Source organism: Molossus molossus, unplaced genomic scaffold (assembly GCF_014108415.1).
Source record: "Molossus molossus isolate mMolMol1 unplaced genomic scaffold, mMolMol1.p scaffold_m16_p_3, whole genome shotgun sequence".
NCBI lineage: Eukaryota > Metazoa > Chordata > Mammalia > Chiroptera > Molossidae > Molossus > Molossus molossus.
Genome location: NW_023425366.1, coordinates 802611 through 828403, shown reverse-complemented (window position 1 = coordinate 828403; position 25793 = coordinate 802611). Strand labels below are relative to the sequence as shown.

At 41.9% G+C, this 25793-nt stretch overlaps 1 protein-coding gene across 4 annotated transcripts in view; it reads left to right on the top strand.

The window, feature by feature from the left end:
* Positions 1 to 25793, top strand: part of GPBP1 (GC-rich promoter binding protein 1) — a 77234-nt gene that overhangs the window by 11851 nt on the left and 39590 nt on the right. For 3 of the 4 annotated variants that reach the window (XM_036280925.1, XM_036280927.1, XM_036280928.1), the window contains exons 3-4: positions 22629 to 22736; positions 23310 to 23429. In XM_036280925.1, the coding sequence (XP_036136818.1) occupies positions 23367 to 23429 (63 nt within the window). In that variant the 5' untranslated portion in view covers positions 22629 to 22736; positions 23310 to 23366. The remainder of the gene's footprint in view (positions 1 to 22628; positions 22737 to 23309; positions 23430 to 25793) is intronic. The other variant, XM_036280926.1, reaches the window with a different exon arrangement.

The window sequence follows — 25793 nt, the reverse complement described above, 5'->3', positions numbered from 1 at the left end:
GACCTTGTGTGTTTTGTCGCTTAGAACTCTTTTTGTTTCCAAATATACTTGAATATGTAAATATATCTTAATCACCTTTTTTGTGTCTCATACTTAAAAAGGCCTTCTTTTCTCCTTCTGAGATCATAAAATCCCCCCCCCCCCCCCGCTTTTTTCCCTTTCGTGACTACTTCTTTAAATCTTTGATCCAGCCCTGGCCGGTTTTGCTCAGTAGTTGGAGCGTCGGCCTGTGGACCAGAGAGTCCTGGGTTCGGTTCCCACTGAGGGCACGTACACCCCCCCCAAAAACTTAAATCTTTAATCCATTCGGTAATTATTTTGAGTAAGCTTTGAGGTAGGAAGAGTTGTCCCAACTTTTCTCACATACTAAATCTCCATGTGTATTTGGGTGTATGAGCTTTGTTCTGATATTTCTTTTTATTCATGTATTAATGCTGTGGTGTCTTAATCATTATAGCTTTATTTTTTAATCTTTTTATTTATTTATTTATATTTATTTATTTTTTTATCCTCACCCGAGGATATTTTTTTATTTTTTGTACAGATAGAGTGGGAGGGAGAGAGAGGAAGGGAGAGAGAGACAGAAACATCGACGTGAAGGGACACATCGAGTGGCTGCCACCCGCATGACCAACCAGGGCCAGGGACAAACTGCAACCGAAGTACATGCCCCTAGCGGGAACCGAACCCGGGTCTCTCCGGACCGCAGGCCGACGCTCTAACCGCTGAGCCAAACTAGCCAGGGCTATTTTTTAATCTTTTTAAAACTACCTCTATTGTTGGATGTATTACAGATGTCCCTCCTCCCCCCCACCCCCTCCTTCCCACTCGTACCCCCTCCTACCTTACCCACACTATTGTCTGTGTCTGTTGGTTATGCACATGTACATATAAGTTCTTTGGTTTCTCTCTTCCTGCCCCACTTCCCTGCTTCCCTTTGAGGTTCCTCAGTCTGACAAACGATTTGTACTTCTTAATCCCTTCATCTTTTTCACCCCCACCCCCCCATCTGGCAATCTGGCAACCAACAAAAGGTTCTCTGTATCTATGAGTCTGTTTCTGTTCAGCTTGGCTCATTTTATTTGAAGATTTGGTCGTTGATAGATATGTATTTATTACCATTTTATTGTTCATATTTTTGTTCTTCAAGAAGACCCTTCAAAATTTCATATAACACTGGTTTGATGGTGATGAATTCCTTTAGCTTTTTCTTGTCTGGGAAACTCTTTATATGTCCATTGATTCTAAGTGATAACTTTGCAGGATAGAGTAATAATCTTGGTTGTAGGTCCTTGCTTTTCATCACTTTGAATATTTCTTGCCACTCCCTTCTGACCTGCAAAGTTTCTTTTGAGAAATCTTCTGACAGTCTTATGGGAGCTCCGTTGTAGGAAACTAACTGCTTTTCTCTTGCTGCTTTTAAGATTCTCTGTCTTTAACCTTTTGCATGTTGATTAAGATGTGTCTTGGTCTGGGCCTCTTCCGGTTCATCTTGTTTGGGACTCTCTCTGCTTCCTGGACTTTGTATGTCTGCTTCCTTCACCAACTTAGGGAAGTTTTCTGTCATTTTTTTTAAATGGGTTTTCAATTTCTGGCTCGCTCTCTCTTCTTCTGGCACCCCTGTGATGTGAACGTTGGTGTGCTTGAAGTTGTCTCACAGGCTCCTTATATATCCTCGTTTGTTGGGATTCTTTTTCCTTTTTGCTGTTGTGATAGGGTGGTTTTTGCTGCCTTACATTCCAAATCGATGGTTTGCTTCTTGGCTTCACCTACTCAACTATTGATTCCTTGTAAATTATTCTTTATTTCAGTTAGTGCCTCCTTCATTTCCGACTGTTCATTTATTATGCTCTTGAGGCCCTCACTAAAAAGTTCATTGAGTGTCCTTATAAGCAGTGTTTTGAATTCTGCACCATTTAATCTTTTCCTGGAGTTTTGTTCTTTATTTGGGACATGTTTCTTTATCTCTTTATTTTGGTTTCCTCCTTGTGTTTGTTTCCGTGTATTAGGTAGAGTTGCTATGTGTCCTAGGCTTCCAAGGGTGGCCTGTTATAGGTGTCCTGTAGGGTCCAGTGGCACAGCCTCCCTGGTCACCCAGCTGGGCTCTTGAGGTATACCCCTTGTGTGGACTTTGTACCCTTCGGCTGTGAGTCTTGATTGCTGTTGGCACGTCAATGGGAGGGATTTACTCAGGCTGATCAGCTGCAAGGCCTGGCTGTGCCCAGTAACTACTGACCTCTGACTACCTCGGAGGATCAGCTGTGCAGGGGCCCACCACACAGAGCAACATTTACTTCAGCAGGGCTCTGGTACTCACTGAGTCCACTCCTTGAATGTGTCACTTGTAGTGGTGCTTCGATGTGGTCTGAAGCTGTCCACTGGGTGTGCTGGCTCTGGGGCAAGGTCAGCCACTATCTGTGTTCTGTCTGGGGCCACCAGGCATAAGCTACAAAGCGATCTGCTGGTGGCTGCTTCTTGTGCTGAGTTTGGAGGTGCCCAGGCAAAGCCAAGATGTGAAACAAGGCTGGCTGCTTCTAGTGTCAGACCTGGGGCCACTTGTAAGAGGTATGGGGCTTGCTGAGACCAGATGCTGCTTGTTTGAGAGATTTTAGGAAAACCTGGAAGCAGGAGCCAAAACAGGCCAGTCCTGTGGTAAAGCCACGGAAACAGCTTGGGTGGGCCCAAAAGTTGGGTGGAGCAGGGCAAACAATGTGAGCCAGGTTGCTGGAGTCCCAGATATAGCACCTGTCCGCCAGCTTCGTGGGGGAAGGGCTCACCAAAGGAACAAAAGCCTCCACCAGCATGTCTGTCCTGGAGAAAGCTGCCCCTCCAGCTCTTACCCCAGTGCCAAACAAGTCAGGTCTTCCCTGTGTGTCTCTGGTCCCTTTCAAGCTGCCTCTCCTCCTTGCTGGAGCCCAGTAGGAATGAGTCCAAGTAAGTCTCCTGTGTGTGTGTGTGTGTGTGTGTGTGTGTGCACGCGCGCGCACGCGCGCCCTTTAAGAGGCTCCAGCAGCCTCAGCCTTCCTCAGCCTCAGTTCCCGCTGGTTTTATAGCCAGAAGTTATGGGGACTTCTCTTCCTGGTACTGGAACACTGAGCTGGGCACCTGGTGTGGGATGGTGACCCCCCCCCCCACGCCTCAGGGAGGACCTTCACAGCTGAGGTTTCCCTCCTGATTTTTATCCACTGCACGTGGGTGTGAGACCAGCCCGACCACTCCTCCACCCCTCCTACTAGTCTCCATGGGGCTGCTGCTTTAATATGGTAGTTGTAGGACTTCCATTCAGCTCGATTTTGGGCGGTTCTGAAGGATGTTCTGTAGTTCAGTTGTGATTTTTGATGTGATTGTGGAAGGAGGCAACACCTTGTCTTGACTGGAAGCCTCTCATTGTAGCTTTTAAAATGGAATTATATTAAAAGGGTGTTAAAAAGCCACTTAATCTGTGGAATTAGGACACTATTCTTAATGTCTAATTGACAATTTCCTAATTATAGAAGGTAAATTTCCCTTTGACATGCAAATGATCAAGCCCATTATTTTGTCCTAAGTAGCTAGGAAACCTATATTAAAATAAAAAAGAATTCTGTGCCATAATATAGATGAGAAGACCGGAGTAAGCCATACTTTCTAGTTGAAATAATTTGCATTAGGAATTAGCTGTGTTACCTTGGGCACAGTCATTTAAAGCTCAAGTTGTTTTTAAATTTGTGAAATGGGGATTTAAACCTTTTCTTATTAGGATTAATTGAGATATGTAAAGCATTAACATGTTTGCACATAGTTGCTCAGGAAAGCTTTCTCTTTTCCTTCTGTGTATTGTTTGTTTATTTTTTTGTTAATCCTCACCTAAGGATATTTTTTCATTAACTTTTCTTTAGATACAGTAGAGGGGTGGCTGACGGGAGAAGAGACATCGATGTGAGAAAGATACACCAGTTGGCTGCCTTCTGCACATGGATTGAGCCTGCAGCCCGGGAACGAGCCCCGACTGGCTGTTGCTCCAACCACTGAGCCAAACCAGCCAGGGCGCTAATGTTTATTTTGGACAGTTTTGCATGTCCATCAGTCCTCTAAGTCAAGATTTCTACCGTTCTTTTCTAATATATCTACTGATCATTACCATTACTGCACCTTTTTTAAAATCTGTAATTGCGCCCTGGCCGGTTTGGCTCAGCGGTTAGAGCGTCGGCCTGCGGTCCGGAGAGACCCGGGTTCGGTTCCCGCTAAGGGCATGTACTTCGGTTGCAGTTTGTCCCCGGCCCTGGTTGGTCGTGCGGGTGGCAGCCACTCGATGTGTCCCTTCACGTCGATGTTTCTGTCTCTCTCTCCCTTCCTCTCTCTCCCTCCCACTCTATCTGTACAAAAAATGGAAAAATATCCTCGGGTGAGGATAAAAAAAAAAAAAAAAAAAAAAAAAAAAAAAAAAAAAATCTGTAATTACTACTCCTCATATCAGGAAGAATGAGCTAATCTTTCCAAACTCTCTCTTTTTTCTCTTTTTTTCCCCCTCTTCATTCCGTGATAGTATGTATTCTTGTGGAGAATGTTTGGAGTAGCTGCTGTATAAATTTCTTTTTGTTTTATCCTCACCTGAGGACATTTTTACGTTTATCTTGAGATAGAGCTGGAGGGGGAGAAGGAGGAAGAGAGAGAGAAACAGCGATGTAAGAGAGACACATCACCTGGTTGCCACCCACACGACCCCAACCGGGGCCGGGGATGAACTGCAACTGAGGTACGTGCCCTTAGTGGGAACTGAACCCGGGACTCTGGTCCGAGGGCCGGCGCTCTAACCACGGAACCAGACTGGCCAGGGCTGCATTGAATCTTTAAAAAATATATTTTTATTGATTTTAGAGAGAGGAAGGGAGAGGGAGAGACCTTGATGTGAGAGCGAAGCATCAGTCAGCTGCCTCCTGCATGTCCCTGCTGGGGACTGAGCAGGAGGCCCGGGCCTGTGCTCTGACTGCAAATGGAACTGGCACCTTCTGGTGCCCACCAACCGAGCCACACCCGCCAGGGTGCAATGCTGGATCTTCTGATACGTGACTTGTGCAAAATTGGTTAAGATTTTTTTGTGTGCCTTTGATTTCTTTTTGGATTTTGTTGTATCTCTTTAATATTCAAAAGTAATATTTTTTTGGTGTGCTTTTAAATCTTTTTTGTCTTCAGTTTATTGAAATAGAGTTAGCATTCATCACAGTGCATGGTTTTTTTTTATTTAAAAAATTTTTTTCCTTTATTGATTTTATTTATTTATTTGTCTTTATTGATTTCAGAGAGAGGAAGGGGGAGGGAGAGAAAGATAGAAACATTGATAAGAGAGAACATTTATTGGCTGCCTCCTGCATGCCCCCACTGGGGATCGGGCCCACAACCTGGGCACGTGCCCTGACTGGGAATCAAACTGGCAACCTCTTGGTGCATGGGTCGATGCTCAACCACTGAGCAACACTGGCAGGCACAGTGCATGTTTTTAAGGTGCACTGCATAATTATTGAGGGGCGCTGCATAATGACTTGACTCGCATATATTGTGAAGTAATTACCACAGTGAGTGTAGTTAGCTTCCGTCATCTGGTATAGATACAATAGAAAGAGAAAGTAAAGGATTTACTTTCAGCAACTTTTATCTCTCTCTCTCATACAGCAGTGCTAACTATTGTCATCATACTGTACTTGCATCCTTAGTACTTATCTTGTACCTGGAAGTTTGTGCCTTTTAATCTCTTTTTAAAAAAAGATTTCACATATAGTGAGATTATATGTTTTTTTTCCGTCTCTGACTTGTTTCACTTAGTATAATGGCCTCAAAGTCTGTTCATGTTGTTGCAAATGCTAGGGTTTCCTCCTCTTTGGTGAGTAACATACACACCACAGTTCTTGATCCGATCCTGTCAGTGGAGGGTCCTGTCAGTGGAGGGTCCCGTCAGTGGCGGGTTTTAAAAGGATGATGGCTGCTTTCAATAGCTTAATGTTTTGAATGCTTGACACTTAAAATAGAATTAAAGTTGTGAATCAATCTTCATATATTTTTACCCTGCGGCACCAATAAGTTTATGCTGGTACTTCAGATTCAAGGTTAGGGCTGCAGGATTTTTATTTCCTTCTTTCATTATATATATTTCCCTTGTCCAGTGCCTAGAACCTCAGTTCTCAAGGACACTTGGGACTGTTTGTTTTGGTAATGGAACTTTCTTATGGTAATTTGTTTAGACTTTTCTCTATACTGGCCTGTTTTAAATGTTTCTAAAACATCCATTTGTTTTTTTTTTTTATCCTCACCCGAGGACATTTTTCCATTTTTTGTTCAGATGGAGCGGGAGGGAGAGAGAGGGAGAGAGAGAGAGAGAAACATCGATGTGAAGGGACACATCGAGTGGCTGCCACCCGCACGACCAACCAGGGCCGGGGACAAACTGCAACCGAGGTACGTGCCCTTAGCGGGAACCGAACCCCAGTCTCTCTGTACCGCAGGCCGACGCTCCAACCGCTGAGCCAAACCGGCCAGGGCCATCCATTTGTTTTTAATGTTATTTGCTAAGAGTTGCTCAAAGTACCTCATGATTTCAGATATTCTTAGTCATTTTTTATTTTGTATACAGTTTTTGTGTTAGAGGCTTCTCTATTGATTTCCCCCCCCTCCTCTAGAGAGCAGTTTTGGGATTTATTTGTAAGTTCTTTCTTCTTCTTTTCTAATTTGGTAACTGTTGGTTTAGTGAATTCATTTCTTTGAGCTTGTTTTGTTTTTAAATTATATCTGGAAGTAACTTTTTGTTAATTTTTAGTTTTGAATTATCAAATAATGCTGTTTGGATATATGTTTGGAATTTATTAAAGTTTTCTTTGTATCCTAAGATGGAATCTTGAAAAGGAGATATACTTTATGTATTTGGGAGTTCAGCATTTGATACATAAAATCTGTTAATACTTGAGTGCGTATGGTTTAAGTCTTTGTGTTCTTACTGAGTTCTTACCCAGTAGATTTTTTTGGACTGATAAAGGTGTGTTTGTGTGCTCAAGTGTCCTGTTAGTATTTTCTATTGTTTTCTTTTTTCACCTGTATTTTCTGCTTTATGAAAAAGTGTATCACTGTATTGGGCGCGTAAGTATTAGAAATTACCATTGTTAGTTGTACATTTTCAGTTGTAAAGTGTGTCTTTGTCTCCTTTAATGCTTTTTAGTTTGAGGTCTGTCTGCCTTGTAGTTCACTCACTGATCATGTTCTAGTGCATCGGCTAATCTGCTGTCAATACTGTCCAGTTTATTTGTCATTTCAGATTATAACTTTTTTTCTCTAGAAGTTCTGTTTGGGTTTTTTCTCTCTTCTATTGCTTCTGTTCATGTCTTTCCTTACCTGAAATTTGTTTACAAAAGCTGCTTTAGTGTGCGTGTCTGCTACTTACATACCTGGGCGTCTTTTTTTTATCCTCACCGAGGACATTTTTGCATTTATCTTCAGATAGAATGGGAGGGAGAGCAGGGAGTAAGAGAGAGAAAAATATTGATGTGAGAGAGACATATCAGCTGGCTGCCACCCTCACGACCCCAGCTGGGGCTAGGGACAAACTGCAACCGAGGTATGTGCCCTTAGCAGGAACCGAACCCGGGCCTCTCTGGTCTGTGGGCCAACGCTCAACCCGCCAAGAACAGGAATTTTATTTTATTGTGTGCTAGATTTTGTTTGGCTTTATTTTGGGAAACAGTTAAATTAGTACTACTTAGAATTAGTTGGATCCTTTCAAGGAAAATTCCATGAGAGAAATATATACAAGTAAAACCTTCAATTTAGTGAAAACTCTGCAGTGTTAAAGTTGAATTGGCTTTCCTTTCTGGTTATTGGGAATAATAGGAAAACAGATAACCATGTTTACCCCACTCACCTTAGAAATCGAAAAGCCAGACACAGCCTGGTACTCTCACTGAAAGTCGAGGAAACAGCTGAGGTCCGCGTAGGGAGAATTGGCAACATGGTGGGAGGAGACTGCTGTGCAGAACTCAGAAGGGTCCGCCCAAGGCCTTGATGTAAGACCGGTGTGTGCGCACTCGCCTGCATGTGCTCGTGTGTGTGCGTGCACGCGCCACTGAGGCTGGGAATGGAACCACTAGAGAGCAGGAGGCAAAACAATTGCCAGAATTTCCATGGGGCCAGGAGAAGTTCCCACCCCAGTGTGGGAAAACCTCCTCATAGGTGGAGTATAGGCCAAGTCTTCAAAAGGATTTCCTCCAATAGTGGGGGCAAAATGAACACACTACAAACTTTTCTAGAGCCACCCTAACAAAGATGTTTTTGGTAGTGTGGTAGTGTAGTAGTAGGTGAGACTGGTAGACGAGTAATCATAGTATATTAGTTTATATTTCTTGTTACTACTATATTACATTTTCCTATGTTTAGCTGACTAAAAAATGTTGGTTACTGGTCTTTTTCCCTCCTGCCAGCTTTAAGAATTGTCTGTCGGAAAATGTATAGCTTTCAAGGTGCAGAATACTTGGTTAGTGCTCTGAGGGCTGTCCATGTGCTGTCCCACAGAAGGAGCTGTCTGGGAGGGGGTGTAGTGTGGCCGCTGGCCGTGTCGTGGGGCAGTGTGCTCTCTTTTCTTTCTCCCAGGGAGGTTCTGAACATTTTATTCATTTGGCTCGTTATTTCTTGAATGGTTTCTTTTGTGTTAACTGCTTTTTTAAAAATGAATTTATTCCTAGGTATTTTATTCTTTTTTTCATCCTCACCTGAGGACATTTTTGCATCTTATCTTCAGACAGAGCGGGAGGAAGAGAGTGGGGAAGGGAGAGAGTAACATCGAGTGGCTGCCACCCACACGACCCCAACCGGACCGTGGACAGACTGCAACCGAGGTACGCGCCCTTAGTGGGAACCAAACCCAGGACTCTCTGGTCCGCAGGCCGATGCTCTAACCACCCAGGGCTGTGCTCACTGCTCTTAATGATCTTAAAGAAGCATGTTGCTTCTTTCCTTAAAATGTTGGATGATCGTCAGTTCATTTTTAAGAATGAGGTGATTAGAATGCCGTTTGGGAGTTTTGTATGAGCAGGGCTTTTGAAAGGGTTCTCACTAGCCCTGGCTGCTTTGTCTCAGTGGGTAGAGCATCGACCTGCTGCCTGAGGGGTCTTGGGTTCGGTTTCTAGTCAAGGGCATGTACCTGGTTGCAGGTTCGATCTCCAGCCCCGGCTGGGGATGTTTCTCTCTTTCCCTCCCTCCCTCTTCCATTCTATCTGAAATAATCAATGGAAAAATAACCTCGGGTGAGGATTAAAAATAAAAAGAAGACTCAGACCAACTAAGTATCTTTGTGGTGTCAGTGCCCATGTTAGCTCTTTATTTGGAGAATCTGCCACCCCCCTTGAGAGATTGCTGTTGTTTATGTGCTGGTTTTTGTGTGTGTGTTCATAGTCACACCCAGCCAGTGTTTTGTGTTCTGTTCTAGGCCCGCTTCTGTCCTTTCCTACTTCCCCTCCTCTGATTCAGGTATACCTGGCCGTAGGAAGTGGTGTTTGGGGGACCTGTTTGTTACTGGCTTGGTATCTCCAGAGTACAGTGACTAGATTCATTAGTTCTGATATTATTTGTAACAGAATGGTTTAGTCCTATTTAGAAAGGAAGCCTCCAGTAGTTTTAAGAGATCTCTTAACAAATATTGCTTACTTTTAACTTTTTAACACAGATTGACTCAGGTTTTGTTTTGTTTTTCTAAGTTTTAGAGTTATGTTACTGGTTGAGGCATCTCTGCAGGCAGGGATAAACAGTGATAAATCTCATTTCCTTTCTGTGTCAGTACTTGAGAGGGTAATTTCATTTTCTGCTTAATTCATTAAAATAGAAAGTATTATCGTTTTGTGTCAGGCTAAAAATATTGAATAACAGGCTGCCATTGTAATGTAAGGGATGGTATAGTAGCAGTTTCTTGATAATTATTGATTCTAGTGTCTAATAGCCTGGGTTTTAAAACGAGTCTACATTATATGATATATTGTCAGTTACATCCAGGTGGTTCTTTTTGGTCTTACCAAAGTCATAGATATTTGTGTTCATTTTTGTACATACTGATACTCCAGGGGAACTGAGCCGTCCTTGGGGTTTGACGTAGTGACTTAATAGCAGCACTTGCCTCGTGCACACGATTTAGGAAACCCAGGGGTAAGCCAGGCAGGCGCCTCTTGCTGCAGAGTTATTTTACTTGACGGTAAGTAACTTAAAGGTTTTTATATTGAAACAAAGTGAACATATTGTATAGTACAATGCAGAAATTTCGTAAAATAAAATGGGACTTGGAGACAAGTTCATTTGTTTACTTTCTGGAATGTAATTGGGGGGGGCGGCAGGAGCATGGATTTGAGATATGCTGGGACTAATTGAAAGCATGGCTTTGGAGGCAGAAGGGTCTGAGTTTAGTGTCCTGGTCCCGTCATTACTGGTTGTTGCTGAGGGGTAAATATCTCTTGTAATCCTGCCCCCTTTCAAAGGACATTTAAGCCAGTCACAGTATATCTTTCTTACTAAAGTGTATCTGTTTTCTTTATCCGAACCCTCATAATGTTGGCACTTTTCTCATAGTAAATAGTTCAGAAAAAATAATTTGCTTACACTCCTGTTAGAGGGTTTGAGGCAGCAGCCCCTTCGCGTGTTGGCGCCGAGTCCGCCCTCTCGAGCCTGTGTCTTCGGTGTGGCTCTGTCTGCGCCCATTGGCTGCTCAGTATGTTGTTGGTTTGAATTACATTTTATCCTGATTCGCTCATATTGCTTTTAGCATAATTCTGTAATTAAAATTTACCTTTGCAAACTCCTACAAAAATAAGGATTCCATCAGCTGACTTACAAAAAGCTTTAGCAGTGACTTGCTCCAGTCTTGGGAGGAAAGAGAAGCCTGATGGGTGGATCTGTCTACATTGTGGAGTGAGGCTGCTTGTTTCTGAGGGTGAATTTATAGGAAGCTTGAGTCCGTTCATTCTAATTTCTTTATTTTATTTTTTATTTATTTTTATCCTCACCCGAGGACGTTTTTCCATTTTTTGTTAAGATAGAGTGGGAGAGAGAGAGAGAGAGAGAAACATTGACGTGAAAGGGACACATCGAGTGGCTGCCACCCGCATGACCCAACCAGGGCCGGGGACAAACTGCAACCGAGGTACATGCCCTTAGCGGGAACCGAACCCAGGTCTCTCTGGACCGCAGGCTGACGCTCTAACCGCTGAGCCAGACCGGCCAGGGCAGTCAGTTCATTCTAAGTTTGCATTTCTTCAGTTAGTGTTCTGTGTGTTGCAGCTTCGACAGTCTCACAACGTGAGAACTAGAGCACCTGTTTCTGGTGCTGCTGCTTCTCCTTAAATAAAGTTCTTCATGGAGTGTGAATGTGGCAATTGTCATGTGTAGCGATTGAACAAATAACAGTTCTCATAAATTAGTTCTGTTTTTTATGGTCCTTTTCCATATAAGTAAAGCACAGAAAGGCTCTGAGCAGCTCGGGTGGTAAGCCGAGGGCTCTGACCCGTTTCAGGTGGAGCAGGAGCGTCACCGTGAAACTCCAAAGGATGGGCATTGCGAGAGCTCTCGATCGCTTGTGAGATGAATCAATGCTATTCTGTCCTGGAGGGAGTTGAAACTATAATGTTAAGGCCAGTCTATAATTTTTAAGTTTCATGACCAAAACTAAAAATATAGTCAAGCAGTAGGATATTTTGCTACCTTCAGAGGTTTTGTTTTCTTAAGCAGGGATTTTTTCTTCTTGATGAAGTTATTAGTTTCCATACATTTTTGATCATCACTCGTGCTTGTTTAAAAACAGGATTCTAGGCCCTGATTAAGACCTATTGAATCAGAGTCTATAGGGCTGGGGCCTTCTCCAGTTTTTATTAGGGAGGTCTGGAAATCACTTCACACTTAATAAGATACCTCCTGACTATTAATACTTTATTAATGGTATTACAACAATGACACAAAATTTGGTGGAGTAAACTGTCAAAATATAGTTCTCAGAAGTTAAGACCATGACTCAGAGACACAGAATGAGCATGTGCCACAGCCTGAGCATTCGTTAGAAATGATTTTCTTTGACTTTTATAACGTGACTCTTGAAGATTATGGGCCAGTTCTTTCACTGTCCAGGCTGTCGGGTTGGCTGCTCTTCAGTCTCGACAGGCCGCTGGCCAGGCCCGCAGAGGGAAGTGCTCCATGACTGTGCTCTGTGTCCTGTCACTTGGCACAGTCCCTGCTTGTTCTTTTCGATGTGTTGATTAAGGATTTGCCAGGCTATTGGTAAACTACAATAAGGGTTTTTTTTTTGAGGTACTTAGAAATTATATAATAACCTTCTCAAGTTTATTAGTGTATATACATTTATATTTCTCTGCGTTCATGGCATTTGATTCAAGGGGTTATGGTGCAGTGCTCTTACTATTTTTATTGAGATGAAAGTCATGTTGAATGAAGTTAACCATTTAAAGTGTACAGTGACATCGAATATCTTCACCCTAGCATGAAACCAGTACCTCTGTAAAGTTCCAGAATGTTTTCATCACCCCAAAAGAAAAACCTGTTCATTTAGCAGTCACTCCCCATTCTCTCCTCCCAGCAGTTCCTGGCAGCCATCAGTCTGCTTCTCTGGTTTACCTCTTCTGTAATTCTCATGTAACTGGAATTGTACAAGATGTAGTCTTTTTTGTTTGGCTTTTTCACTTCGCATGTTTTTGAGTTTAATTCTCGTAACGTGTCAGTACTTTATTCCTCCTTTCATGGAAGGGATATATAGCACTCTGTCTCACTCTTTCATCTATTGGTGGACATTTGGGATGTTTCCACTTGGCTACTGTGAATAGATCTGCTATGAACATTGGCATACAAGTATTTGAGAACCCATTTTCAGTTATTTTGTATGTGTATGTATATACAAAGTGGGAAAACGTAGGTTTACAGTTGTGAGTACGTGGTACACAGTTTATTCTTGTATTATTATTATATTTTCCATGTGAACAACTGTAAACCTACTTTGGCCCCATTGTGTGTGTGCGCGCGCGCGTGTGTGTGTGTGTGTGTGTGTGTGTAGTAATGGTGTTGCTGGGTTGTATGGTGTAGGGGAAATTTTTTGAGGAATTATCAGTGTTTTTCCTGGGGCTTGCACCAGGTTACCTTTCCACCAGCGACGCCCCAGAGGACGGTTTCTCCTCGTTTGCCAGCACTTGTTGTTGACTGTTTTTTCATTCTTGCTTTTGTTTTTACTCTTTTTGTTTTCCTTTTGTTGTCTTTTTTTATTTCATTTTTCTTTTTTGAGGGGTGGTATGGGATATGTCTATTCAAGTCCTTTGCCCATTTTTAAATTGGGTTGTCTTTTTTTTGTTGAACTTTAAGAATTTTGCATACATCTGGATACTAGACCTTACCAGATATGATTTGCAAATATTGCTTCTCATTTTGTCAGTTTTAATTTCACATTGTAGATAATATACTTTGCACAGAAGTTTTAAATTTTCATGAAGTTCAGTTTTCTTTTTTCTATTGTTACTTATGTTTTTGTGTCACGTCTAAATTATTGCCAAGTTGAAGGTCATAAAGCTTCTCTGTTTTTTTTTCTTTGGATGGTTTTATAGTTTTGGCTTTTCTAGTTAAGTCTTTGGTCCATGTTTGCATTTATTTCTGCATATGGTGTGAGTCCCGGTGGTCACAGCACCATTTGTTGAAGACTGTTCCTTCCCCCATAGAATGGTCTTAGCACTTTTTTCAAAAGTCAGTGAGCACATGTATGTGAGTTTATTTCTGGACTTTGTTTTATTTTACTGGTTTATGTAGCTGTCCTTATGTCAGCAGGACACTGCTCGGTCACTGTAACTTTGCAATAAGTTTTGAAACAGGGAACTGTGAGTCCCATAACTGTATTCTAATTTTTCAGTAATGTTTTGGATATTTGGGGTCTCTTGCGGTTCCAAAGGAATTTGAGAATGACTTTTCTGTTTTTTTTTGCAGAAAAAGGTTATTGGAATTTTAATAGGGATTATGTTGAATCTGTACATCACTTTGGGTAGTATTGCTATCTTAACAGTATTAAGTTTCCCAATCCTTGAATGTGGTATGTCTTTATATTTATTTGGTCTTTTACCTTTTCTTTCAGCATTGTCTTGTGGTTTTTAGTGAACAGTTTTATACCTTCTTGGTTACAATTCTTCCTAGACATTTTATTCTTTTGTATGTTACTGTGAATAGAATTGAACTTTTAAAATTTCCTTTTAGATGGTCATTGCTAATGTATAGATATGCAACCGAGTTTTCTGGGTTGATCATGTACCTTGCAACATTGTTAAATTTATTAGCTCTAATAGTTTTTTCTCACGGATTCTTTATAATTTCCTACGTGTAAGATCATGTCATTTCTCCTTAAACTAGTCAGACTGTCTGCCCCACGCTGGTCTGAGATGCTGGGTAGCATTTCCGCCAGCTACCGTGTCTCAGTGCGGTGTGGTGGTGTCAGGGCTGGCTGCCAGGGACACCTGGACTTGAGAGCTGTTCAGGTGGCTCAGTGTTCCTTGGTTTGTGAATATACTCACCTCTTCAATGCCCTGACTTCTGTAAGGAGAACTGAAGTTTCTTATCACTTGCTGTAGCTATCCTGTGAACCAACTTCTTTCTGTGGGCAGTTTCTTTCCCACCAGCGCGCAGCTGTGCTTGCGTTTTAGTTCATGGTAGTTGGTCTTGTTGGAGAGGAAACGGGCCAAGCAATAAGCGCGCACACGTGGGGACGAGGATGGCAGCCAGAGCAAATCTTTGTGTGTTTATCTTTCTTGGGGTTTGGTTAGCTTCTTGGATACATGTATTTGTGTGTTTACTTTGGTAAGTGTTTAGCCATTATTTCCTTAGATAACTCTTTCTGCCTCTTTTTCCTCTTTTCTTCTGGAACCGCTCTCATGTGCTGTGTCCCACAGACTCTCTGCTCGGGGGTTTTGTGTTTTCTCTTGCTCCTTAGACTTAACAACTTTAAGTTCCTTCTTGTCAGGTTGTCTAATTCTTCTGCTGGCTCAAATGTGCTATTGAAAACGTCCAGTGAAATTTTCATTTCAGTTATTGTTTTCTTTGACTCCAGAATTTTTCTTTGGTTCTTTTCTATAATTCCTGTGTCTTTATTGATGTTCCCTTTGTTGAGACACTGTTCTCCTGGTTTCCGTCAGCTCTGTACTGCAGGCAGTTGAGGTCTGTGTTTCATCAGGGACACTTTCTACTGATTGTTTTCTTGCGTATTGGCCATGCTTTCTTATTTCTTTGCATGATTATTTATTATTATTATTGTAGAAAATGAAACATTTTGAATATTGTAATTTGTAGACTCTGGGAATTGAATACCCCTACCGCCATCCTCAGGGTTGCTTGCTATGGGTTGTAGTGTGTGTTCATTCAGTGACTTTTCTAAACTATATTTTGTAAAGTCTGTATTCTTTTCTAAAATATATTTTATTGATTTTTTAGATAGGAGGGAGAGGGGGGGGAGAGAGAGAGAGAGAGAGAATATCATTGATGAGAGAGAACATCGATTGGCTGCCTCCTGCCTGCCTCATGCTAGGTAGGGATCAAGCCCTGCAACCTGGGCATGTGCCCTGACTGGGAATCGAACCAGTGACCTCTTGGTGCATGGGATGATGCCCAATCCACTGAGCCACACTGGCTGGGCTGTGCTCTTTAAAAACAGGTGTATTTTTTTATTGACTTAAGAGAAGGGGGAAAGTGAGGGGAAGAGAGGAGAGCTAGAGAGAGAGAGAAACATTGTGAGAGAGAAACACTGACCGGTTGCCTCCCTCACTTGCCCTGACCGGGGACAAAGCCACAACCTGGGTATGTGCCCTGACCAGAAATCAAATCTGCCCCATTTTGGTACATGGATGACACGCAAAGAAGCCGAGATAAACTGGCCAAGGCACACTGGGTTTTTATTGACCCAGATCTGTGGTCACCTATTGTTTTCTTCTTATTTTTTTTAATCCTCACCCGAGGATATTTTTCCATTTTTCTTCAGATTGTGTGGGAGGGAGGAAGCGAGAGAAACATCGACGTGAGAGAGACACATTGGTTGGTTGCCTCCTGCATGACCAGGGCCAGGGACGAACCACAACCAAGATATGTGCCCTTGATTGGAATTGAACCTGCGACTCACTGGTCTGCAGGCTGACGCTCTGACCGCTGAGCCAAACCATCCAGGGCTTGCTTTATTTTTTAAATATGTTTTTAGTGAGAGAGGAAGAGAGAAACATTGATGAGAAAGAAACATCAATTGGCTGCTTCCTCTGCACCCCCTTCTGGGAATGGAGTCCTCAACTCCGGCATGTGCCTGGACCTAGAATCGAACTGGGGACCTCTCAGTCCGTGGGATGACGTTCAGTCCATTCAGCCAGGGTTTTGTTTTTAAAGAAAAGTATTTTAATGAAAAACTTTAAGAAACTAAAGCCAAAAAATTGTGAACAATATATAAAAGTTTAAATACATCAGGATCAGTATGTTAGCTCATGTAGAGTTTACAAATCCTCACAGCTGAGACGTGTTGCAGTCCCCCACCCCATCCCAATATTTTTTTCTTTACCTTTTTAAAAAATTTATTGGGATGACATTGATATAATTATATAGGTTTCAGGTGTACAATTCTATAATACTTCATCTGTATATTGTATTTTGTATTCACCAAAGTCAGGTCTTCTTTCATCATTTATCCCCCCATAGCATCAGATTGCAGCCTTTAATAAGACTTTCATTGAGGTTCAGTGGTTATAGAAACTAATTTCAGTGCAATCCAGTAGCAGTTTTATTATTTCAGCTGTCCACGGAACTGCTGTTCTCAGAGTTCGTTGAATAAGAGCCATCTTTACTGTGTTCAGTTTGTAGTCTATTGCAGATAAATTTGGGGAGCCAAAAGGAATTAAAAAGGGGGAAGAAGAAATAACTCTCCCAGTCATTGCCTATTGGGTCTTCATTGGGGCATTTCTGAAAGGGTTAGCCACACCTTTTATAACTGCTGTGGCCTTCCCTTCCCGCTTTTGCTGAACCTAAAGGACCAGCCAGAGGTGAGCACTTAGGGTTTTCAGGTGTTTTCTGTGCAGCATCATGTCCTGCGTATTTGTGTGACTGAGTTCCCTGGTGTAAGGGGGCTCTTGGCAATGAAATAATTTCCCAAATAAATTCTCTTAGCCTCTCCCCCCAGGCTTTGGGTGTGCTAATTGTTTAATCATGTGTAAACCTTTGTCCTAGGCAGGGGTTGTTCATGCCTAGGTAGCTTTTCCTTCCATGTTAGCAGAGCAAAGGCAAGTGCCCTTGTCGTGCCTCCTGTAGCCCCCAGACAGGTGTACAGGGGCACACGTGATTCTGTGAGAACAAGATCTACTCTGTTTACTCTGGAACCAGAGACCAGAGTCCCACACGGGGTCTAAAGACTTCCTCTGTGCCAGCGATAGAGAGGTGGGCCAAGGTCAAGTACAAATGCACAGAGCTTTCCTGCCATCCCAAAGTTCCTGTCTGCTCGATCGCTGTAGACCTCTGATTTTCAGAAATCTGACGTCCTTGAATCTGGCCGATTTTGCCTGACACTTGGACATCTCTGTGGAGGACAGCTCTTGGGACTCCCTGTCTCAGCATCTTTGTTGATGTCCTTCACAGGTCTTTTCTCATCTTTGATGTTCCAGTTGTCACTGCTTTGGGCCAGTGGGAACCTCCTGAAACTGGTTTCTCTGTCCTTTAGGTATTCCCAGTCACTGTTTGAACACTCCCTTGCTTTTGCTACAACCAAATAGCTCAGGCTTATTTTGTCATCTTTTTCCAGTCTTCAAATCAGCTAGTCTCTAAAAAGCCCCAGCTTCTTTTAGTGAAAAATGGTTTTTAGAAACCAAGACCCAGATGTTAAATATGCTTACTGCTATTGCACAAAACGGGGGTGGGGGAATACGTGTACATAAACAGAAATACTTACCTTTATGTTGTATATAAACAGTATCTTATTATTAATATATGAGTGAATGAGTCACACTGACAACACGATGCTGCAGCATTCACCCTTCCAGCTAGTAGTTACTGCCTTTGACAGTGTGGAGCTCCTTCCATTTTAAAAATGTTAATCTGGTCATTTCCTCTATATATCATCAATCTTCTGTGATAGCCACTGCCACCTGCCCCACGCGGGCATCTCCCTCTCCCTGCTTAGTTACTTGATTCCCTGCTGTAGCTGCTGCTCTCTCCCCACATGGATGCCTTCCTCATTCGTTTGGGTCCAGGGCCTGATTCCTTGCTGTCCCTCTGCACGGATTCCCTGTCCCACCTGCTGTGACGCTGACGTCCTGTGCTGGGCCACTCCCATGTGTTGATGCCCTCTGGCTCTAGCAGCAGGTTTGGGCCCCTTGGCTTCTTTGCCCTGCTCCATATAATGGCTTAGGTCTGATTTGGGATGAGGAAGATTCATTTTTTAAAATGAAATCTGTTAATATATTAAACTAAGCTTTTATTAAAGGAGTATTCCACAGGTTTACTATAAAGAGCAGTGAGGATGAATTTGAATAGTCTGGTTCTTGCCTTCTTTATGAAGGAATGTTAGCACTTTGACTAAATGTTTGAAAAACTTATCCTTATTCAAGGATTTGAATATAGATAGGCTGGTAGTGAAGGATAGTTATCTTTTTATAGCTTTAACAATTTTCAGGTTGAGTCTCACAAGGCAGGTAGCTGTCATCTCAGTTCTATTGAAGAGAAGAAACAGACTATGATGGAAACTTGCTAAGGTCATCCAGCTTAAGGATTTGTAGAGCTGAGTTGAATTGAGGACTGTTGGATTTTGAAGCTATGCTCTTTTAAAAAGAAAACTGTAGCCTGGTCTGTGTGGCTTGAGCATCATTCCATGGACTGAGGTCCCCTTTTGATTCCTGGTCAGGGCACATGCCCTGGTTGTGGGCCTGATTCCCAGTAGGGGGCGTGCAGGAGGTAGCTGATTGGTGCTTTCTCTTTCTCTCTCTCTCTCTCTCCCCCCCTCCTTTTCTCTCCCTCCCTCCCTCCCTAAAAAATCAATGAAAACATATTTAAAAACAAAAACAAAAGAACTATACTCTGCCTCTAGTTAGAATGCCTTAGCTATTGGTTGAATCCAGGTGTTTTTGAAGGGCTTTTTGGTTTTTAAAGCTTAAATTTATCTGAAAAGAACCATTAACAGTGATAGCGAGTTTGATGCTCATTGTGATGAAATCATCTTAGTTAGTTTTCCATTGTAAAGATTTGGCAAATTTTGGTGGGTTCAGAAGTAAAATATTGTAAGAAATAAGGAAAAATCTCATCTATTTGTGTACTTTCGGCTAAAGTATATTGTTTTTTTAATTTAAAGAACTATATTTTGGACTTCTAATTAATCAGTGATCTGATTTTTTTGAAGCTAGGCATGAACACTTAAAAGTGCGCAGAATTGCCCTGGCCGGTTTGGCTCAGCGGTTAGAGCGTTGGCCTGCGGTCCTGAGAGACCCGGGTTCGGTTCCCGCTAGGGGCGCATACCTCGGCTGCAGTTTGTCCCCGGCCCTGGTCGGTCGTGCGGGTGGCAGCCACTCGATGTGTTCCTTTCACATCGATGTTTCTCTCTCTCTCTCTGTTTCTCTCTCTCCCTCCCACTCTACCTGAACAAAAAATGGAAAAATGTCCTCGGGTGAGGATTAAAAAAAAAAAAAAAGTGCGCAGAATTTAGATTAAAGTTTTTAAAGAACCCATTTCCCTGGGGGACTTTTACTGTAGATGGTTCAGTTCAGACTTCAGACACAGATTTATTAACAAGTTGTAAATTGGGTGAGAGATGAGAAACTGGTGTGATTTCATACTGGCATCATTTGAGTGTTAACTCTGTATGTCCACTCAGGCCTTTAGACCTGGCAGAATCTGGCAGGAGACCCTGACACGGCTGGCGCTCTGCCGCCTTCCTCTTTGGGGAGCAGTCACCAAAGGTGACTCTAGGTGTGAAGGAAATACAGGTGGTATAGGTGTGAAGGAAATGCATGGTATTTTCAATTAGCGTCTTTCTAATATTGCTATTTGTATTCGATTATGGGTGCTGCTGCAACAGAAAGCATATCACAAACTGGGTGTTGCGGACAGACTTACTTTTTGGTTTGAACCCTGGAAAGAAGTTCAAGTTCAAGGTGCAGGCAGGCTGCTTTCCTTAGAGGCCTTGGCTTGCAGATGGCCACCCTCTTGCTGCCTCTTCATACTGTCTTTTCCCTGTGCTGTGCAACTCTGATGTCTGTCGGTGTGTCCAGATTTCTTCCTCGTAGAAGGGCACAGAGGATTGGGACAGGACCATCCCTAACAGCGTCCTTTAAGTTAATCATCTCTTCAGAGACTTATCTCCAAATAGGATTACATTCTGACAGAAAGGGTTATGATGTCAGTGTATGAATTTGGAGGGGGTAGGGACACAGTTCAGACAGGGAAAGAGGATGGAATGAAATCCGAGGGCAGGAGCAGCGTGAAAAGAAACAAATGGGTGTTTGAAACAAATTTGCATTTGCAGCTGGCCCTTGTTTATTGCGGTCGGTCAGTTCCAGACTCCACCACGATACATGAACTTCCGTGAAGTGGTTTCTTTATTTATACAGTTGTCCCTGCCACTTTGCCCTTCGACTTTTGCAGTAAGTGAAGCCGCGGAAGTCCAAGTGCGAAGTGGCGAGGGACGACTGGACACGTGTAGGGCAGTGAGATTTCTTTTCCCTTCTGCCCTCCTGCGGGCTGTGGCTGGGGACCTGTCTGTTAGACTGAAGACAGACAGGTTACAAGAGAAAACAGAAGTTTACTATTAGCAAGCGCTCACATTTGGGAGTATTCAGAGATGAGCAAATCAAAGAGACAGAATTTATAGGGGAAAGGGAAAAGGGAACTTAATGGGAAAGCAAATCACTTTTTTGGAGAGACAGATAAATGGGCCCTTAGGAGAATGGACGGGAGAAATGATAGATTGTGGCAATGTCTGGGTGATCTGCTGACTCAAAATTTTTTTTTTTTGGTCTCCAAGAGCGAAGGTTGGAGTTGCTTCAAGGTAGGCGATTGATAAATAGTTTTGGGAGGCCCTGCCATTAGGCAGATGTGGGGTTTGGGGAGCTCAGTGCCTTCAGCTCAAAACTGCTCTATGTCAGATGGCACGTTTGGGTGGCACCGCCTGGCCCAGCCAGCACTTGCTGTGCAGATGCCGCGGTGCTGGTGTTTGCCCTTCACCCTTTCGGGACGTGGAGACGACTGCCATTAGCTCTCATCCTTTATCCTTTGAGAACTAGATATAAATCAAAATTCATAAAGACATTGCAGAGATGAATAGGTAATGTTAATGTCTCTTAGGGATGTTTTTCAGGATATAACTTCTCACTTAACCATCATTTTGGATGAGACCCTGTTTGAAATGATAAGCTTTAAATTATGGGTTAAGTTCTCTGGAGTTCCCTGTGAATTTTCATTTGGTAAAAGTTACAAAAGTAATTTTTTATTCTTATTGAGTTGTTAGAACTATAATCTTAAGAGTTTCAAGAAAAAGTAGTATCGCATCGCAAACATCACAAAGCAGTTTAGTATTTAGCTTCATGCCAAAATAGTAATAAAATTTCTTCATACACCCTAAAACACTTGAGATTTCATTTTTATTTCAGAAGACCTCAAAAAGTAACATAAGATGGTGGTAGAATTAGAATGCTTGAATTTATAGAGAATTCATTTTGGTTAGATATGCTCTTAAAAATCTTACATTTGTTTCATAAGTGTTTTGTTGGCATTGTGTCAGGTTTTTCAAATTGTATCCATGTTTCCGGCTTTCATGAGCATTTAGCATTTAAACATTTTCATTACTATAGTGAGTTAACCAGTTATATCTGTTTTTTTTTGTATCTGGACACTCTTAACCTATCTTTTAATAGACAAACACAGTTTGGGATAGTATATGCAGATTATTTCTGTAATACCTTGAGAATCTTTTATAAAGTATTGTAGGAAATTGATATGGCTTAAAAAATTATGGGCATGGCACTTATATTGGAAAGAAGATGTTTGAAAAAGGAAGATTAACAGTGGTATTGATCACTTTGTTTTTTAAATTTTTCACTGTTGAGATTATTTGCAAATATAAAACATTTGTTATTATTAAACTTAGACATTTAGATGTTAAGAAAATTTGATTTCTTTATTGAAATGAGTACAGTTGGCTTCGGCCTTGTTTACAGAAACTGAATTGACAATGTTCAGATTCAGCTGGCAGCTTGAAGGTTTCATTCATGTGATTGAGAGGCTGCCCTAAAAATGTAAATTTAGAATGCAGAAGAGAAATAGTTGCTAAAACATTTAAGAAATCTATCGTGATGATTGTAATAAAACTTAATTATGGAAATTCTTAGCTGTTCCTGTAAGTAGAGAAGAGCATCTGTGCAGCCCTCGCATCAGCATTTGTAACCTGCCACCAGGCAGCCAGAGCCCAGGCAGCCTCGTGTCACTCAGGTGTATCCATTCTCATTGCGAAGCCTTCAGTGTGTCTTTTTTAAATACCATCCTTGCACTGAACCATTATGGCATCTAAAATGATTAATACTTTTAAAAATGTCATTTAATATTCAGTTCATGCTCAAGTTCTAATTATTTTATAATTTTCATTTTTTAAGGGTTGCTTGGTTTGAGTAAGGATCTGTATATGAGGCCCACACATTGTATTTGATTGATCTGCCTATTCAAAATCATTTATTTGTTGAAGAAACTGGACCATTTGACCTGTAAGAACATCCTGTGATCTGGATTGTTTGGGTTACTTTCCTCAGATGTCCTTTAACTGAGTTTCTCTAGGTTGAATTTCCTGAGGATTGGTAGTTAGATCAGATTTCACATTCCATATTGGGGTGGGGCAAAAATAAATCGTAGATGGTCCTCTGTGTGTCCTCATTGTGACGTCAGAAGACATGGGATGTCTGGTCTATTTGTGATCAGGCCATTGTCATTTTAAAAAGTAAGCTTTATTAAGACAAACTTCTTGCAGTAAAATTAGCTAGTTTTAAGTATACAACTTGATGAGTTCTGACCAATGTGTACATTTATATAACCATCGCCACAATCCTAGATAATACCCCATGACCTTGGAAATTCCCTCCTTCCCTTTGCAGTCATTCCCTCCCCTCAAGCCCTTCACCCACCCTGCTGGTCTAGTTTCCATCTAGAACTTGCCTGTTCTAGAGTTTATTATAAGTGGAATCTTAAAGTAGTAAGATCGTTGTAATTTAAAGGAACACCGAATAAGAAGATACTTTTGGCTAGGAGCTGCAGGTCTAATTCCTTCCATTTTTATGTGACAGGGACTTGCCATGAGGTGTTGAAGCCTTGTTTCACTGCGTCGGAGAGACTGGACCTAAATGGCGCAGCATGACTTTGCTCCAGCCTGGCTTAATTTCCCCACTCCACCATCCTCAACAAAGGTACTCTCACATCTCTCTCTTTCCTTTGTCTTTCTGTCTGCCTCTTGTTTACATTCTACACAAGTGCAGTTAAAATGTAAAGGCTTAATATTTTGGCGGAGAAATGCTTTTAGTTTATATTTAAGCTGTTGGTTTTTATTATTTAAAAAGTCAATTTTCAATATACTATCAACATATGAAACCATTTACTTCAAGGTTGTCTTTTGTAGTAATCAAAGTTTCACCCACTGTTTCCAGCCAGTTAGATACATTGAACATTACTTTTGCATCCTGCCCTTTTCTGTATTATTTTTCTGATAAATTGCCTTGCTTACTTTGCTATAGATAATACGTTTTTTAAGAATGGAGGTTTTTGACGTCTTTCCATATAATTTGAAGACTTCTTTTTTATATATAATCAATGAGAGTTTGAATATAGCACATTATTACTAAAATTTCAGGAGGTTGAGGACAGTGTTACATATCAGGACTCACTAATCTAAGAATTGTTCATTTTACCAAAATACCAAACAGAAATGATGTTTGAGGGACCTTGGAGTTGGTCAGAATCAGTCTGCTTGGCTTAGAGCTGTCTTCCACTTTTCTCCCCGATGCAGAGAAATCGGGAGAGGGTCTCGGTCATCTGCTGCCTGTCAGGAAAGCTCTGCCGGGTACAGGCAGCTTCATAACAGCAGGTTTAAAAACAGCTCTTACGGGAACAGTTTTATAACTTGAAAAGTTGTTCCTTTATGAGGTCTTGTTAGATCATAATAAATTGAAAAAGCTGCATTGGAGGGACAGAATTCCTAGACAGTAGGATCTTAATGTTTGAAGATGGATCTTGGCGATCATGTAAACTGACCTTTTTATACAGATTGAGTTTCTGGAAGGCTGGGTGCCTTGCCCGCTGTCATGTAAGTCGTGTGAGCCGAGATTAGAATTCAGGATGTGCTTCCTTTTCCCTCTCTTGCCCTAGGACTCATTGTTGGCAGTCTGACATGATCGGACGTCCCATTTCATATTCTGTACAGTGGGATTCAAACTTGTTTTTTTATTATTAAAAAAATTTTTTTTAAATTTATCCTTACCTGAGGCATTTTTGCATTTATCTTCAAATAGAGAGGGAGGAAGAGAGAGAGAGAAACATCCATGTGAGAGAGACACATTGACTGGTTGCCACCCACATGACCCCAACTGGGGCCAGGTACAAACTGCAACCGAGATACGTGCCCTTAGCGGGAACCAAACCCGAGACTCTCTGGTCCGAAGGCCGACCACCAAGCCAAACCGGCCAGAATGGGATTCAAGCTTGTTAGGGGGTGGAGACCTCCACTGATTCAGCCACTGAGATCCCTTCTGAGTACAGGTGCTCTGTTTATCCCTTTTTCTCCTGGGGCTGGTTTCTGGAATTTGCCATTTAATGTTCCTTCTCGGCTGCTCTCATCTCTCCTTTTGGGTTCATTTTCTCCAGGCTCACTTCAGAGCTTGGGCACACCTGGGTTTCCTGCTCCCCTTATTCCCTTTTCTCTTTTGTTCATTTCCTCTAAAATAGTATAAGCAGTGTTTTTACTTTTAAGCAGATCAATTAAAATGCGCAGCACTTGGAAAGTGGGCTTTGAAATGTGAAAAGTCGGAGAATAATTCTCACTCAAATGCTAATCCGAGGCTGGCAAAGGTGGGCTTTGGTGCACGGCTTCCTGTGTTCCAGGGCCTGGCTCCTGGCCTGGGTACAGGCCCTCACCGGTGACGCAGGGGTTTGGGAACCGGGGTGCCTGCTCTGCATTCTTGATTACTGGTTATAAGTTGCCTCCAGAAGGTGGTATCAATTTATGTTTACCTAGTGTAGTTTTGATAAACACACACACACCCCCACATCTTCTAGTATCGACCTTAAAAGTTTATTTTATATGACTTCTTATAACTTCTGTTGTATCCTTCCATCTCAAAATCACTATTTATGGATTCTCATTTATAATTAACCTGTTGTTTTCTACTGGAGCCCTTTTAAATCACATGCTGAATAAGTGGAACAAATATTAATTACTGTTGGGTTCTCTATTTCAACTTAATGAAGTCGTTCATTTATGTGTTTGAGGGGATGATATGACGACCTGGATGGAGGGTGGGGATACTTTCAGAACTGCTGCATTTCCCTAGTTTTCCGAGTTGTGCGGGATTTTACCGCCATCATGTGGTGACACTTGAAACTGCACTGATAATATCTGGCATAGGGCATAGGCTTTTGAAATGTTTATTGGGGCGCAGTGAGAAGTGAATTCCACAGAATGTTTTTGTATACCTGTAGATGTAACTAAAAGTTATATGCCTGTAGTGCACTAATGTTTTCTCATGTGGTCTTTTGTTCTTTTTTATTCCATTGAAAAT